The following is a 12,679-nucleotide window of genomic DNA, read 5'->3' on the forward strand; positions in this document are numbered from 1 at the left end:
GATTCTGAGCGGTGGCTGGCCAGCACTTAGTGCAGCTCAAGGGAGGAGTGTGCAAAGATGGTCTGAATCCATCATGAGCTCCTGTGATCCTTGGCTGGCCCCCTAGCACAGCACTGAGGCTGTTCCAGCATCTGGGAGTCCCCTGAACATGGGGTGCCCTCTTTCCCCAGGAGTACCATCGAAGGGGCAATTCTGTAGTGGCCAGGTAGGCCAGCTTTAGAGCCAGGTGTCGCCAGTAGAGCAGTGCAGAGCTGTGCTAAGGCAGCTGGGGATGTGGTCCTTGGTGGCCAGTCAGTGTCTCTCGATACTGCTCTTCATCTCACTGGGGGATATTTTACTCTCTTTCAGAGAAGCAGAGACTTTCAAGGAACAAGGAAATGCTTATTATGCCAAGAAAGATTACAATGAAGCATACAACTACTACACAAAAGCCATAGGTGAGAGCGACTGTTGGTGACCGTGTTCTGGGGCTCGCTGAATCCGACTGGGTTATGGGGGGAATAAACCAGCAGATTGGTCAACTCACGTTGCTAACGGCACACGTTGAAGAAACTTCTTCCAAGTGTCCCGGTGACACAGATGTGTTAGTTACCGTGTACGATCTCACCAGATTTACCGGGATGGCTGTAGCGCTGCCCGATGTAGCACCCTGTCTGTGTCTGGTCCAGCCAGGCTGGTTGAGTTGGATCTCCTTAGTGTTAATGATTGCGTGTGGGCTCAGCAGTGTTACCGTGCTGATGGGCACTGAACAGGACGCTATGCGATTTCCAATGCGCTTGTACAAGGGAACTCCGATCCCTCTGGGTGCTCCTAAATATAAACGGCTGACTCCAGGTAATTTTTAAGCTGCTCAGGTAGGGTATGAACTTGCAAACGGGGAATGTGATTTTGAACCCAGCAGTGACCTTGTAATGTGCTCTGTCGACAATCTGTGTAGCCCTTTGCATTGCACTAACTGGGATTGCTGTAATGTTTTCTCCAGACGCATGTCCTAACAATGCCAGTTATTATGGTAACAGAGCAGCCACCCTAATGATGTTGGGGAAGTTCCGGGAAGCACTGGGAGATGCCCAACAGTCAGTCCGATTGGATGATACCTTTGTACGGGTAGGTGACCAGCCATTCGGTGTATCATTGTTACTCCCCGTTGGAAACCCCCCACGCGAACTTTTGCCACGTTTCTAACTGTCTTCTCAGGGACATCTACGGGAAGGGAAATGTCACCTCTCTCTCGGGAACGCCATGGCTGCCAGCCGCTGCTTCCAGCGAGTTCTAGAACTGGATCACACGAACCCTCAGGCACAACAAGAGGTAAAAAACGCTCTGAGATCCAAATAGCCCCCTCGTGGGGGCTGCCCAGGGGAGCAAGATTATGCTATGGAGCCTTTCGCCTCTGGGCTGCAGAATCAAGTGTAGCTCAGGTTGGAAGTGACTAAATGGTGTCTCTGTGGGGCAGCCGCCTGATGGGGGGAGAGGTGACATGAGTTGAGGGTTCAGTCCAGTTTTTAACAGACTGATACCCACACTGCAAAACTGCGTCTGTGTGTGCTCTCCTCCTTGGTGGAGGTGTGGGAGCTAGACTGGGCAATCCGGGGAGTGGTGGAGGGGGGCAGTGTGTGGACGCATGCCCTCCTGTTGTCTGTGCTCTGCTTGGCCTGTGGTTGAGCAGAGGCCTTCATTCTCCAGGGCAATCAAGCCATCCGATCCCAGGGGCCCACATTAAACTGGTTTTAGAAAAGCAAAGGTGTCTCCGGAGTATTGTTGTTCCTGAGGCTGCTCTGATATCCTGGGCGCTGGCTGGTTTAAATGCCATCCGATGGTGGTGCAGACCAGGCGAGTGGAACCCGACCGTGCCCTCCTTTCTTTCAGTTGAAGAATGCGAGCGCTGTGCTGGAGTACGAGAGAATAGCTGAAACTGATTTTGAGAAACGAGATTTCAGGAAGGTAAAATCAACAGGGATCTTTTTTGTCCCATTATGACCAGAAAACACTGATCTGGCTGGCTCGGCAGGAGTCAGGGACAGGGGTCCCTCTCATTTTTTATGTCCATGTGCGGAGTGAATTTTATGATGTGCACCAATATGGAGGTAACGTGTAACACATCACCTTCATATTGGTGCACGTAACAGAATTCATGTGGTGGGGGTGGGGCCGAGGGATTCAGAGTGTGGGAGTGTGCTCAGGGCTGGGGCAGAAGATTGGGTGCAGGGGGTGAGGACTCTGGCTAGGGTCAAGGCTCTGGGGTGGGGCCAGGAATGAGGGGTTCAGAGTTCAGGAGGGGGCAGAGGGTTGGAGTGTGGGCTCTGGGGTGGGGACAGGGATGAGGGGTTTGGGGTTGCAGGCTGTCCCGGGGCTCCCCCCCCCGCCCTCTCTCACCGCAGCAGCTTGGGGCCAGGGGAGAGGCGCTGCTCCCTGGTGGCAGCTCCGGTGGGGCCGGGCTGGGGGAGGGGCTCCTCTCCCCCAGCGGCAAAAGTCCAGGGCAGGTCCACATTGGGGCCAGCGGGGAGGGGCGCCTCTCCCCGCCGCGGCAGGTCCGTGCTGGGGGACAGGCGCCTCTCCCCGCCGCGGCCCTGAGCCCCTGTGAGGATGGCAGAGCTATGCTGATCTAGCACTACGCCAGCTAACGTCTGTTAGCCGCGCAGGCTGGGCTGAGCATGGGTGGGACTGGGGTGTTGACTGGGGGTGTTACTCATCGATTATGTTCTCAGCAGCTGTAAAGCAAACGTTGGTCCTATAAGACATCCCCAGGATCCCTATTCACAAAGCAGCAGGTTCTCTGCCAGCGTTAAAGGGATAAAGGGGGAATGCATATCTATTCACGGCATCCTCCACTGCTGTTTCTAAGCCTCGCTCGTGCCCTGCCTTAATGAGAGTAGCCATGAAACCTGAAAGACAGATCTGCCCTCAGACACCCAAGTGTGACTCTCACCCAACTGCAGTTGCCGTCAGTGGATGTATGCGAGGTCAGGGTTTGGCCCAGGGCAGGAGACAGTCTCTTCATCACATCAGGGTTAAGGGCACTATTCATAAGAGTCTGCAGGAGGAGATGCCTGAAGCCCAGGCTCTGGATTCTGTAATGGTAAATCCCAGTTCTGCCTCATCTGATTGTCCTGCTGGGCCAGCTGCTCTTCACAATCTGGATTTTGTATCTGGGAATAACTCTGCCTGTGTCTCCGTCCCTCACTTCTCCCATCTCACTTCGCTAGGGATGTTGGCATGAAACAAAACCTTTGTTTCTGGAGAGCTGCTCCTGGTCCTTCCCCACCCAGAAGGCATCAGGCTCCTCGATCTGTAGCATCTCGGTGCTCCCCACAGCAGCTAATTGTGATGTCACAAACGGGGGATTGAGAGCCCGGCCCCAGGAGCAGATGAACCTTTGCGGAACAATGCTCCTGTTCTCCTGCAGCTGTCCCCACCAGAGAAACCAGAGCTGGAAAAGACCTATTAGGTCACCCAGCCCATCACAGGCCAGTGCGGCTTTGGTCCCTGCCTGGCATCTTGTGCTTTGTTCAGTCCAGTTCCAACTGTCTCTGTCGATTGAGTTGCTACCGCTTCCCGCACTCCCTACTAATGGGGAGGGAGAAGTGCAGGAAACGTGGGAGCATAATGGTCTGTCTCAGAGGGTTTTCTTAGTGCCTATCGCCATAGAATCAGAGGGCTTAGAAGGGCTGGGTTTCTCCTATTGCTGTCCCTGGGGCACACTGTGACCCTTCGTTGTGTCTGTGGTGCTTGGATACCCCGGAGATGGGATCGCTAGAAATACAAGACGAGCTGCAGGTCTTCACAAATGAGGGGTCTTTAGGACCCTACGCATGGGGGAGGCTTCTACTGAAGTGTTTTTTCAGCTATTGAGAACGCAGTTGTCTGGGTCTGCTTGGTTCAGTCTGAAGACAAATCTGCCATCCCAGCTGGTGCGGAGATAGCACTATCTCTCAGATCTGGCTCTTGGCTGTTTGCTTTGTTCCCACTTGCTTTTCTTCTTTCGCTAGGTCGTGTTCTGCATGGACCGTGCTTTGGAGTTCGCTCCTGCCTGTCATCGGTTCAAAATCCTCAAGGCCGAATGTTTGGCACTGCTGGGTCGCTATCCAGAAGCACAGTCTGTAGCTAGGTAGGAGCCTTGACGTACTAATGACCCCCTGATGTCCCAAGAGTGCTAGCTCAGCGAGAGTTTGTTCAACCTAGTGGGAAAGCCCTGAGAGGGGGGTTTTGTGATGGAAACTCGCGTGTAATCACTGAAGTTCCTTTTGCAGTGCAAGGTGTGGTTAGGAGAGATGCTCCAATTCCACCCCCTGCCATTTAGTCTTACTAAGGCCACCTGCTTAAAAACCATGCTGGGTTTCCCACCATGTCACTCGCAGGCCTGCCTGCGCTTCCCAGTGCAGCACGCTGACCTCAGGCTTGGTAAAATAGCTAACGCCTTGGTGGAGCAAGACCCTTCTTGATGGTTAGAAGGAAACGCCATCTCGAAAGTGCTTAGACTTGATTCTGAATGTGCATGTCTGGCTATTCCAGCGACATCTTACGGATGGACTCCACAAACGCAGATGCCCTTTATGTCCGAGGTCTTTGCCTTTACTATGAAGACTGTATCGAGAAGGCCGTGCAGTTCTTCATCCAGGCACTCAGGATGGCCCCTGATCACGAGAAAGCATGTCTCGCCTGCCGAGTAAGTACTGGGACCGGGAGCCAATGGCTTATGATGAATCAGTTCTGCTCAAATGCACCCTTCCCCATTTCCTGCTGTGTTTCCCCTCCCCTCTCCCCTCCCCAAAACTGCAGTAGCCAGTGCATCAAGTCCTTCCTGAACTCCACCTGCTGCTTCCCTGTGAGGTAGCCACTGACAGACCTCTCCGGGGTTAGGCCCCTCTGCGGGCTGCCCCTCCTGCCTGTTGTTCTCTGGAGCAATCCGAGACCTCTCGCTGCAGTTTCTAGCCTCTGACTTCCGGTGAAGTCTAACGTAGGCTGTCCAAATGTGAAGCTCTGCAGCTTGACTTGCATTTGAAGTGGTTTTCCTCTCGAGTTCCTGCCCCGGCCTCTCTTCTCCAATCTAGTTCTGCTTCACCCGCCTTGTCAGGCAACACAAAGCTGGGTAAGCTGTAAAATGTTGGGTTCCTTCCTTTTGCTGTGCTCTGACCTTGAGCCTTAAACAGTCTCCTCTTCCCATGCGGAATGGCTGAGACTGACACTGGCTGTTTTTAGCAGTTCTCTTAGCAGAAAGGAGCTGGGGTGGTGACAAAGCGTCAGGTTCTATGGTCTGGGGCTGTGTTTGAAAGCAAGTTAGAAAGTGTGTCTTGGGATCAGTGAGCCTTGGGCTTTGAGGTCATCTATAGAGTGTCTGCCCTCATCCCAGGGCACTTTCTCTTTCAGAATGCCAAAGCACTTAAAGCAAAGAAAGAAGATGGAAATAAAGCATTTAAAGAAGGCAATTACAAACTAGCATATGAACTGTACACAGAGGCACTGGGGATAGACCCAAATAACATAAAAACAAATGCCAAACTCTACTGTAACCGGGGGACGGTTAATTCAAAGGTAAGACCCAGGCAGCATTACAGGTGGGCGTTCATCCTGGGAGCTCAAGGCACTCCCCAGATAGAAACTGCCTCACCGTGGAGGAGAAACCCAGGGGATACAGACGAGGGACCGTTCGTTCCAGAACGAGGCATGGTGCCAAATTTCTCTTTTGGTGAAGCTGGTTTGGCTGGGCTGGCTCGTCCCCGCCTTACTGCAGGCCGGGAGCTAGGCTTCCCGGTCGCATGGGTAGGTGCGTTCCCAACAGCGTGGGACACGACTGTCCTAAAGACGTGAAACCCGAGCCAGGGGAAGAGTTAGGCCTTAGATCCCCTTCTCCAGCGGAGTTATTTAATCCCCTCCTGAGAACGAGGAGACTTCAGCACCCGCAGATCACTTCTTGTACTTCGTTCCATCTAAAAAGAAAAGACGTCTGTCCAAAGCCCTGGCGCCCTTGCCAGACGTCCAAGAAAACTATAGCAGAGGGGTTACTAAACCTAGCCCCACCCCGAGCAATACCTCGCTAATCATGTGACCCACACAGTGTGAAATCCCACCCCACTGCCTCAGCATTCACCCAGGCCTGCTCAAACCAATGAAGCCTGCCCAGAACATCGGGCCGTGGGAGTGGGGAGCCAGATCTGGCTCCAGTGGTGTATTGCTTTTTGGGGGAGTTCACGCTTGAAAACCAGTAACGTGGGTTTCCACCCCCACCCCCTTAAATTGTCTTAATTTTTGCCAATTTGTAATCCCACCTGGGAATTAGTTTGGGGCCAAGTCTTGGCGCCCCCCCCCCCCAACCCCCTTTCCAAACGCACTTCTAAGCCGCAGCAGTCGGTGGTTTATCAAAATAAATCTGCTGCTTCTCCAAGTGCCGTCCGAGTTCTGGGCTGGGGTGGGGAGCAGAGTCCTGGCAGGGAGTTCCGTGAGGCAGAGACGGAGGGTCTGAAAGGGGATGTGCCAGACCGGTGGGAAAAGGCGGCTCCAGATGAGCAGTGTATTTGTGGCTTTCGTTTTGCACGGGGATCGTAGCTCCGTCTCTGCAGCGTCGCGTAAACCGTATCGAAAGCCGTCCCCTCCCGAGGGGGGGCCTGAATAACTGTGTGTCTGGCTTTGTAGCTTAGGAAACTAGAAGAAGCAATAGACGACTGCACAAATGCAATAAAACTGGATGACACGTATATCAAAGCATACCTGAGGAGAGCACAATGGTAAGCAGGCCGTGGCTGGGAGGTTCAGGTTCAGGGGACCGGCTGTCTGCAGTGCTGCTTGGCTGGCAGAGCTGAGACCAGTTTACCGGGGATGAAAGGCAGCGTGTGCGAACGCAGGCTCCGGTTGGAGCCAGGTATGGGCCTGGTGGCTGCGGGAAGCCCGACGGCACCGTCGTGGACCTGATGCCGCAGGCTGCCGGTCACGTTTAGCCTTGGTTTGTTCTCCCTGGGAGCTGGTTATTTAATCAAGTAGCTTAAAGCAACGTCCTGTCCCCCGAGTGGTTGAAATCTCACTCCGTGAACCTGGCTTACAGACCCGTCGCAGGACCTGCCTTTCATGCCTCCCTGTAAAGGGCCAATCTCTCTCTTCCAGGGACAGTGGCTGTGCTGCCCTGCTCTGGGTGAGGGTCTCTGAACCCGCGGTGCCTGGCACCCTGGGCAGTGAACGCCAGCACTTGGGCCCCTTGCTTTAGGGATGGTGCTGCTGCTTGGAGAGTTGGCTGTCCCAGTCCAATGCATTCTCAGATGCAGGGGCTGAGGACTTGCTGCACAGAGACAGGTTTTAACGTCTTTTCAACAGTCTCCATCAGAAATTCTGCGTTTCCCTTTTCCTGGGCCCCTGGTGTTTCTCCTGGGCAGTGTCCGAGCTTCCTGGGCACTTGCTAGGCTGAAAGGGCCACTGGGGGCCCCCTGTCAGATCACTCTTTAAGTTGAAGTGCAGGATATTTTTCTTCAAGTTGGCTCCCCCGCCCCAGGACTCGGTAATATCTGGTAATGGGACAGTGTTGCATGTCCGTCAGCCAGTGGACAGCCACCATTGATCCCTCTGATAATTCGGGGTAGTAACTGCAATGTCTCATCACTCGTAACTGTCCAGAGACGATAACGAGTGTCTGACTCTGCCTCAGTTTCCTGGAATTGCCAGTGGCTGCTGGTAGTTCCTGCACCTGGTAGATGGATGAAGCAATTCTATCAGAGATGGCTTCTTGACTTGCTAGGATTCCTCCTGCACAACGAGACGGCAGATGCACGTCAGCGCCAGAACGTAGGCTTAGTCTGCCAGGGTTTCCTTGGTGGGTTACCCCTGAGAAATGCAGGTGGCTGGGCTGTGAGCTTTAGTCCTCACCCTTTGCATCCCACCTTGGGCTCTCCCTACTGAGCCCCTTTGGTTTTGCTTCTGCGGGTCCTATGCACATCTTTCCCTCCGTAGTTTTATCCCTCCAGAAGCTTCATCATTTACCCCCTGCTGCTGTGGTTTTTGTTAGTCTCTCTAAACTGTTCCATTGTAACAGTTGTTTCCTTGCATAGTTACATGGACACAGAACAATACGAAGATGCTGTGAGGGATTATGAAAAAGTTTACCAGACAGAGAAAACAAAAGGTAAAAGCATCGGCCCTCGCTTTCTGTGCGCACGACCTGCCCCTTGACAGAGGCGTTTCTTGTAAGGTGGGAGCGCTGGTAAACGCTCTGAATTGCCATTGGACGCATGGATCTGCCCCCTCCCGCTTTAATGCTGCCCCTCGCTTTGTTGGGATGTTGGGAAAAGCCCCCGAAGCTGCGGAACAGCTGCTTAATGGAATGGTATGAGAGTTTGTTCTCTCCCAGTGTTGGGGGCGGGGGGTAAAGCGTGGTCTAGTGATTGGCGCTGGACTGAGATCCGGAACGGGGTCAATTCCTGGCTCTACCCTTGGGCAAGTCACTTGATTTCTTTGTGCCCTGGTTTCCCCATCAGTGAAAATGAGGAGCAGGACACGTCTCCATCTCCCAGGGGAACGGAGGGTAAATTAACCTGTTTGGGAGATGCTTGGATACCGCAGGGATCTAGAACTGCCTGTATTTTGCTAATCATGGGCCTGTTACTAGCAGCAGTGGCATGAAAGCCTCCCCAGTTCTGTTGCTAAGTTGATCTCTGTAGCACCAGGGCTACAGTACTGCCCAGGGCGGGAAGATGTTCAGTGCTAAGGTTTTATTGACACCCTGAGGGTGCTGCCATTTCCCCTTGCGGAGCAGCCAGAGGTGTTTTAAGATAGTGCCGGGTGTACCAGGCACCCGCCAGGGGCTCAGGGCAGTGAGCACCACTGCTGCAAGAACATTAACATTGAATCAGCCGGGGCTGGAATTTTCCAAGGGACCAGAGTTAGGTGCCCACACCCCATTGATGAGCAAGTCACACTTCTCTGGAAATTCAGCCTTCGCTGACCCGTCCTGTTGGAGCCGTCCCTGACGTGCCAGGCCCGAGCACAAGAGTCTCCTCTGTTCTCAAAGATGAAAAGATGTAAGGCCGAAGCAGCACTCGATGGCTGGTTTGGCTTGGGTATTGCACCTAGCTAATGCAAAGGGATTGTCATGTGAGTGGGGATTGGCCAGTATCTAAAATGCGGCGTCTCGAGAGGCTATGGCTGCCTGTAGTACCTAGGCCCCTGTTTCCCAGCCCCCTGGGGTTAAGTATAAGGACGTGAGCTGCGGACAGCGAGAGAAAACAAAGTCTTTAATTCTCAAAGGATGCTTCCTTCTGTTGCTCCGAAGGCTGCGTGTGATACGAGGCGCCTGCCTCTGCCTTGCTCTTCTTTCTAGAACACAAGCAATGCCTAAAGAATGCCCAGGTGGAACTGAAAAAGAGCAAAAGGAAAGACTACTATAAAATCCTCGGGGTGAACAAAAACGCCTCCGAAGACGAGATCAAGAAGGCCTATAGGAAACGGGCACTCATGCATCACCCAGGTAGAGAAATGCTTTCTGCTGTTAGCATGCAGCTCACTGCTTTTGGTTTTTCAGAGAGCAGAAGTTAACGGAAGAGAGAATTTCAGAGGAAGCACTTTCCCAGCCTCCAGAGCCCCCCTCTGGGCTGTATTGTTTGAGTTCTTTAATGACTGTTTCAGCAGGATGACCATGGTGGTACATAAAAGCCGATGGTTGGCTGGAATGTGTAGTGTTTTCCACCTACGCTTGGCAGCAATTGAAAGCTGCTTCCCTACCTGTCTTTGCCCCTTAGACCGGCACAGTGGGGCGAGCGCAGAAATACAGAAAGAAGAGGAGAAGAAGTTTAAAGAAGTCGGAGAAGCCTTCACCATCCTGTCGGATCCCAAGAAGAAGGCTCGCTACGACAGTGGGCAGGATCTGGAGGAGGATGGCATGAACATGGCAGGTAAGTGCTCCCACAAGCATGCGATGCCAGGTCTGCCTTCACTTCTGGAGGGGCTGTTCCTTCCCTTGCTTGTGTTAAACGCCTGCTAATGTGGGCAGCCTGCTATGTCCGACGGCACCGTGAACTGATCGTGGTCATGCTGTGCCGATACTTGGGTGGGAGATGGCCAAGGAACACTTGAGGGCTGCCCTTGGCTGTTGGTGATTCAGCAGATGGCATCCTTCCCTCTGTCAGTACTGACCAGTGCCCCAGCCTGTAGCTAGGGGACACTGTTCTGCTGAAGAGATTGGGTGCTGACAGCTCCTGGTCCCTGTTGGTTGCATGATGTTTATCCCAGCCATAAGCCTGTTGGCCCGTAGTGTCCAGACCAAGCTCTAGTTCTAGCAGTTACTCTCTTTGTCTGTCTCTCTGGTGACTCCGGGAGTCTGCACTCTCTGCCCTAGACCCTGCAGCGCTGCTCCCTGCTGCTGCATTTCCGTGGTGGATAAAGCGAGCCGTCTACACACAGCTTGTGTATCCATTTGTGAAGGACTTTAGGATCCTTTGTTTAAAAAGCCTCTACAAAGATGTGAAATAACACCAGCAATGTCTCTAACTTACAACTCTCTTCTCCCTCCGTAGATTTTGATGCTAACAATATCTTCAAGGCTTTCTTTGGTGGGCCAGGTGGCTTCAGTTTTGAAGGTAGGTGACACGTCTTTCCACCAGCGTGAGAAATGTGTGTGCTGTTCATATACGTGACGGTCACATTAACGTCCCAGACGTAGGTCAGTGGTCAAAAGGGTTCATGTTTGATTTCACTGCTTGCGTGCGTGGTCTGTGCAGTGCACCAGCAGATGGCTGCTTCTGGGGCCTATGTAGAGAAAAGCTTCCCCCTCGAGGTGTGTGAAAACTTGGCACTAATGGTGTTCTGTTGCTGAGAAATAGGCTTGGCTGGGTCATTGAATCTGGTAAGGAGGGTGTCTGATCAGACACGTTGCATAGCTAGCCTGTCCTGTCTCCTGTTAGACGCACACAACTCCCAGGGGCCTTCTGGAGGGCCCGGCCTATTGTCGCTGCATTTGAGTTGGCCAGGGGATGTTGCAAATGCTGTTATGCTCCACACTGACCATCCTTCTCCTGGTGCATGGTCAGCTCCCCATAGATTGCACGCCTCTTGGCACAGGAGTGGCTTGTACAGCGCTGAGCATCTGGTCAGCACTTAACCAGCATTAATACAACCCACGGGAGAAACTCACGGACTCCTGACCTGGGAAGAGTCTTGTTTGCAAATTACTCTCGCCCTTGCAATCCTTTCTCCAGACCCCTTTAACGTATCAGCACTGACCCTGTGCCAGCGTTACTCCGTTCCCCTGTTTGTGTGGCGGAGTTAGGCTGCCCGGAGCCCATCCCTTGTGTTTCTGTCCAAGGGCTGCGTGTTTGCCCAGCGCTCCACGGATGTTCACGAGCATTGTTCTGGAGAGAGACTCGCGAGCTCTAATATTTCTCACTTTCTCTTTCAGCTTCTGGGCCGGGAAATTTCTTTTTCCAGTTTGGCTAAAATAAAAACATACAAACCACATACACCCACCTGAAATCCTCGTTTTAACCTTGAATACGGACATAATTAGACTCCTGCCTTCATCATGTCTCATTGTACTTAGAGCAGTTTCATTTTCTCAGTTGGAAACCTCTCTGTGTGCTTTGTGTGAGAAGAGGAAACCAGCGCTGAAGAGAGGGGCGGGGAAGGCTTGTGAATTTTGTTTTACTGTTAACTTTATTAAAAAAAATAAAATGTTTTGAATCTTTTGGTCCCTCCATGCTGGCCCATGTTTTCAGACTGTTCGGACTTCTTCCAGGGTCCTGTTGCTGGCAACCCAGCTTGTTCATGGCTCCTTTTGGTTGGTTCCAGAGTGCAGGATGGCACCACATCAGGGTTTCTGGAACCCCATTTTTACTTGTAAGTAATTGAATCGTAACTGAGTTTTTTATAACATTCAAGCAGCTACATCCTGTTTGCCAGCTGCAGTTTCGTTTGCCATGGCTATACGAGAATGTACACCTGGGCATTAATGTAAATGACAAATAGGGATCTTAATGTTTTCGTACTGGAGAGAAATCCTTCTTCAGATTTATGGGAGCCGTGGATATGAGAGAACTCCCTATGGGGCAGCTAGAAATAAGCGCTCTAAATGCTTCCACTCCAAGACGCCCCATCTTTGTTTAAGGGGATATTTAATTTGGTCTGGGGTGAATTTCTTTTCAGTTCCTCTTTCATAATTAATTCACTCGGTCATTTATTTGCAGCGTATGTGATTAAAACATGGCTTTGCTAGGTTGGGATTGGTTTGTTTCTACGGTCTAAAAACACCCTTTATGGTTATGATGTTTTTCCATATTGCAAATCCATAATGCGGGCTGCCTGTTTCCAACTTGTAAAAAATGCACAGCATGTTTGAAGAATGGTTACTATGGGCAACTGTTGGGAACGTTTACAGAAATTGTGTCTGTTTTTAATGTAACACAACTGTGTGAGTTTTAAATGGCATTCCAAGTATTTTACAGGAACAAAGAAATTCCAAGTTATGGCAGAAACTCTGGGCTGATGGTGCATAACTTGCCTCACTGCCTCTTTGTGCCAGCGTATGTGATCTGTTGATGAGCTAAAGCCAGAGTTGCATGCTGACACGCTATCTCGAACTCAGAATTGACGTGCTTTTCGAGCGGTGCCTGACTTCTCACACTAATACTGCCCTTGGTTGTTTACTGTGGATTTGGGGTCAGACCCTGATATTGGCTGTGAGGGGAGTACGTCTTTGTAGAACAGTTCC

General features: G+C 52.0%; 1 protein-coding gene across 1 annotated transcript; it reads left to right on the forward strand.

Moving 5' to 3' along the window:
- Positions 1–347: 347 nt before the first annotated feature.
- On the forward strand, positions 348–11,658 carry DNAJC7 (DnaJ heat shock protein family (Hsp40) member C7). Its single transcript, XM_024193451.1, has 13 exons — positions 348–437; positions 983–1,107; positions 1,198–1,311; positions 1,870–1,944; positions 3,990–4,108; positions 4,513–4,666; positions 5,368–5,532; positions 6,631–6,722; positions 8,031–8,104; positions 9,299–9,445; positions 9,717–9,869; positions 10,491–10,553; positions 11,372–11,658. The coding sequence occupies exons 2-13, from the start codon at positions 1,033–1,035 to the stop codon at positions 11,407–11,409; spliced, it is 1,269 nt and encodes a 422-aa protein (XP_024049219.1). The 5' UTR covers positions 348–437; positions 983–1,032; the 3' UTR covers positions 11,410–11,658.
- Positions 11,659–12,679: the final 1,021 nt, after the last annotated feature.

This window comes from Terrapene carolina, unplaced genomic scaffold (assembly GCF_002925995.2).
Source record: "Terrapene carolina triunguis isolate 2854851 unplaced genomic scaffold, T_m_triunguis-2.0 Scaffold193, whole genome shotgun sequence".
Classification (NCBI taxonomy): domain Eukaryota; kingdom Metazoa; phylum Chordata; order Testudines; family Emydidae; genus Terrapene; species Terrapene triunguis.

What these genes read in the sequence shown, in the direction of transcription:
- DNAJC7 (XM_024193451.1), top strand. Translation starts at nt 1,033, where the DNA reads ATGATGTTGGGGAAGTTCCGGGAAGCACTGGGAGATGCCCAACAGTCA. An exon ending in AGAAACGAGATTTCAGGAAG is followed by an intron (nt 1,945 to 3,989) that starts GTAAAATCAACA and finishes TTCTTTCGCTAG; the next exon opens with GTCGTGTTCTGCATGGACCG. An exon ending in CCAGACAGAGAAAACAAAAG is followed by an intron (nt 8,105 to 9,298) that starts GTAAAAGCATCG and finishes TCTTCTTTCTAG; the next exon opens with AACACAAGCAATGCCTAAAG.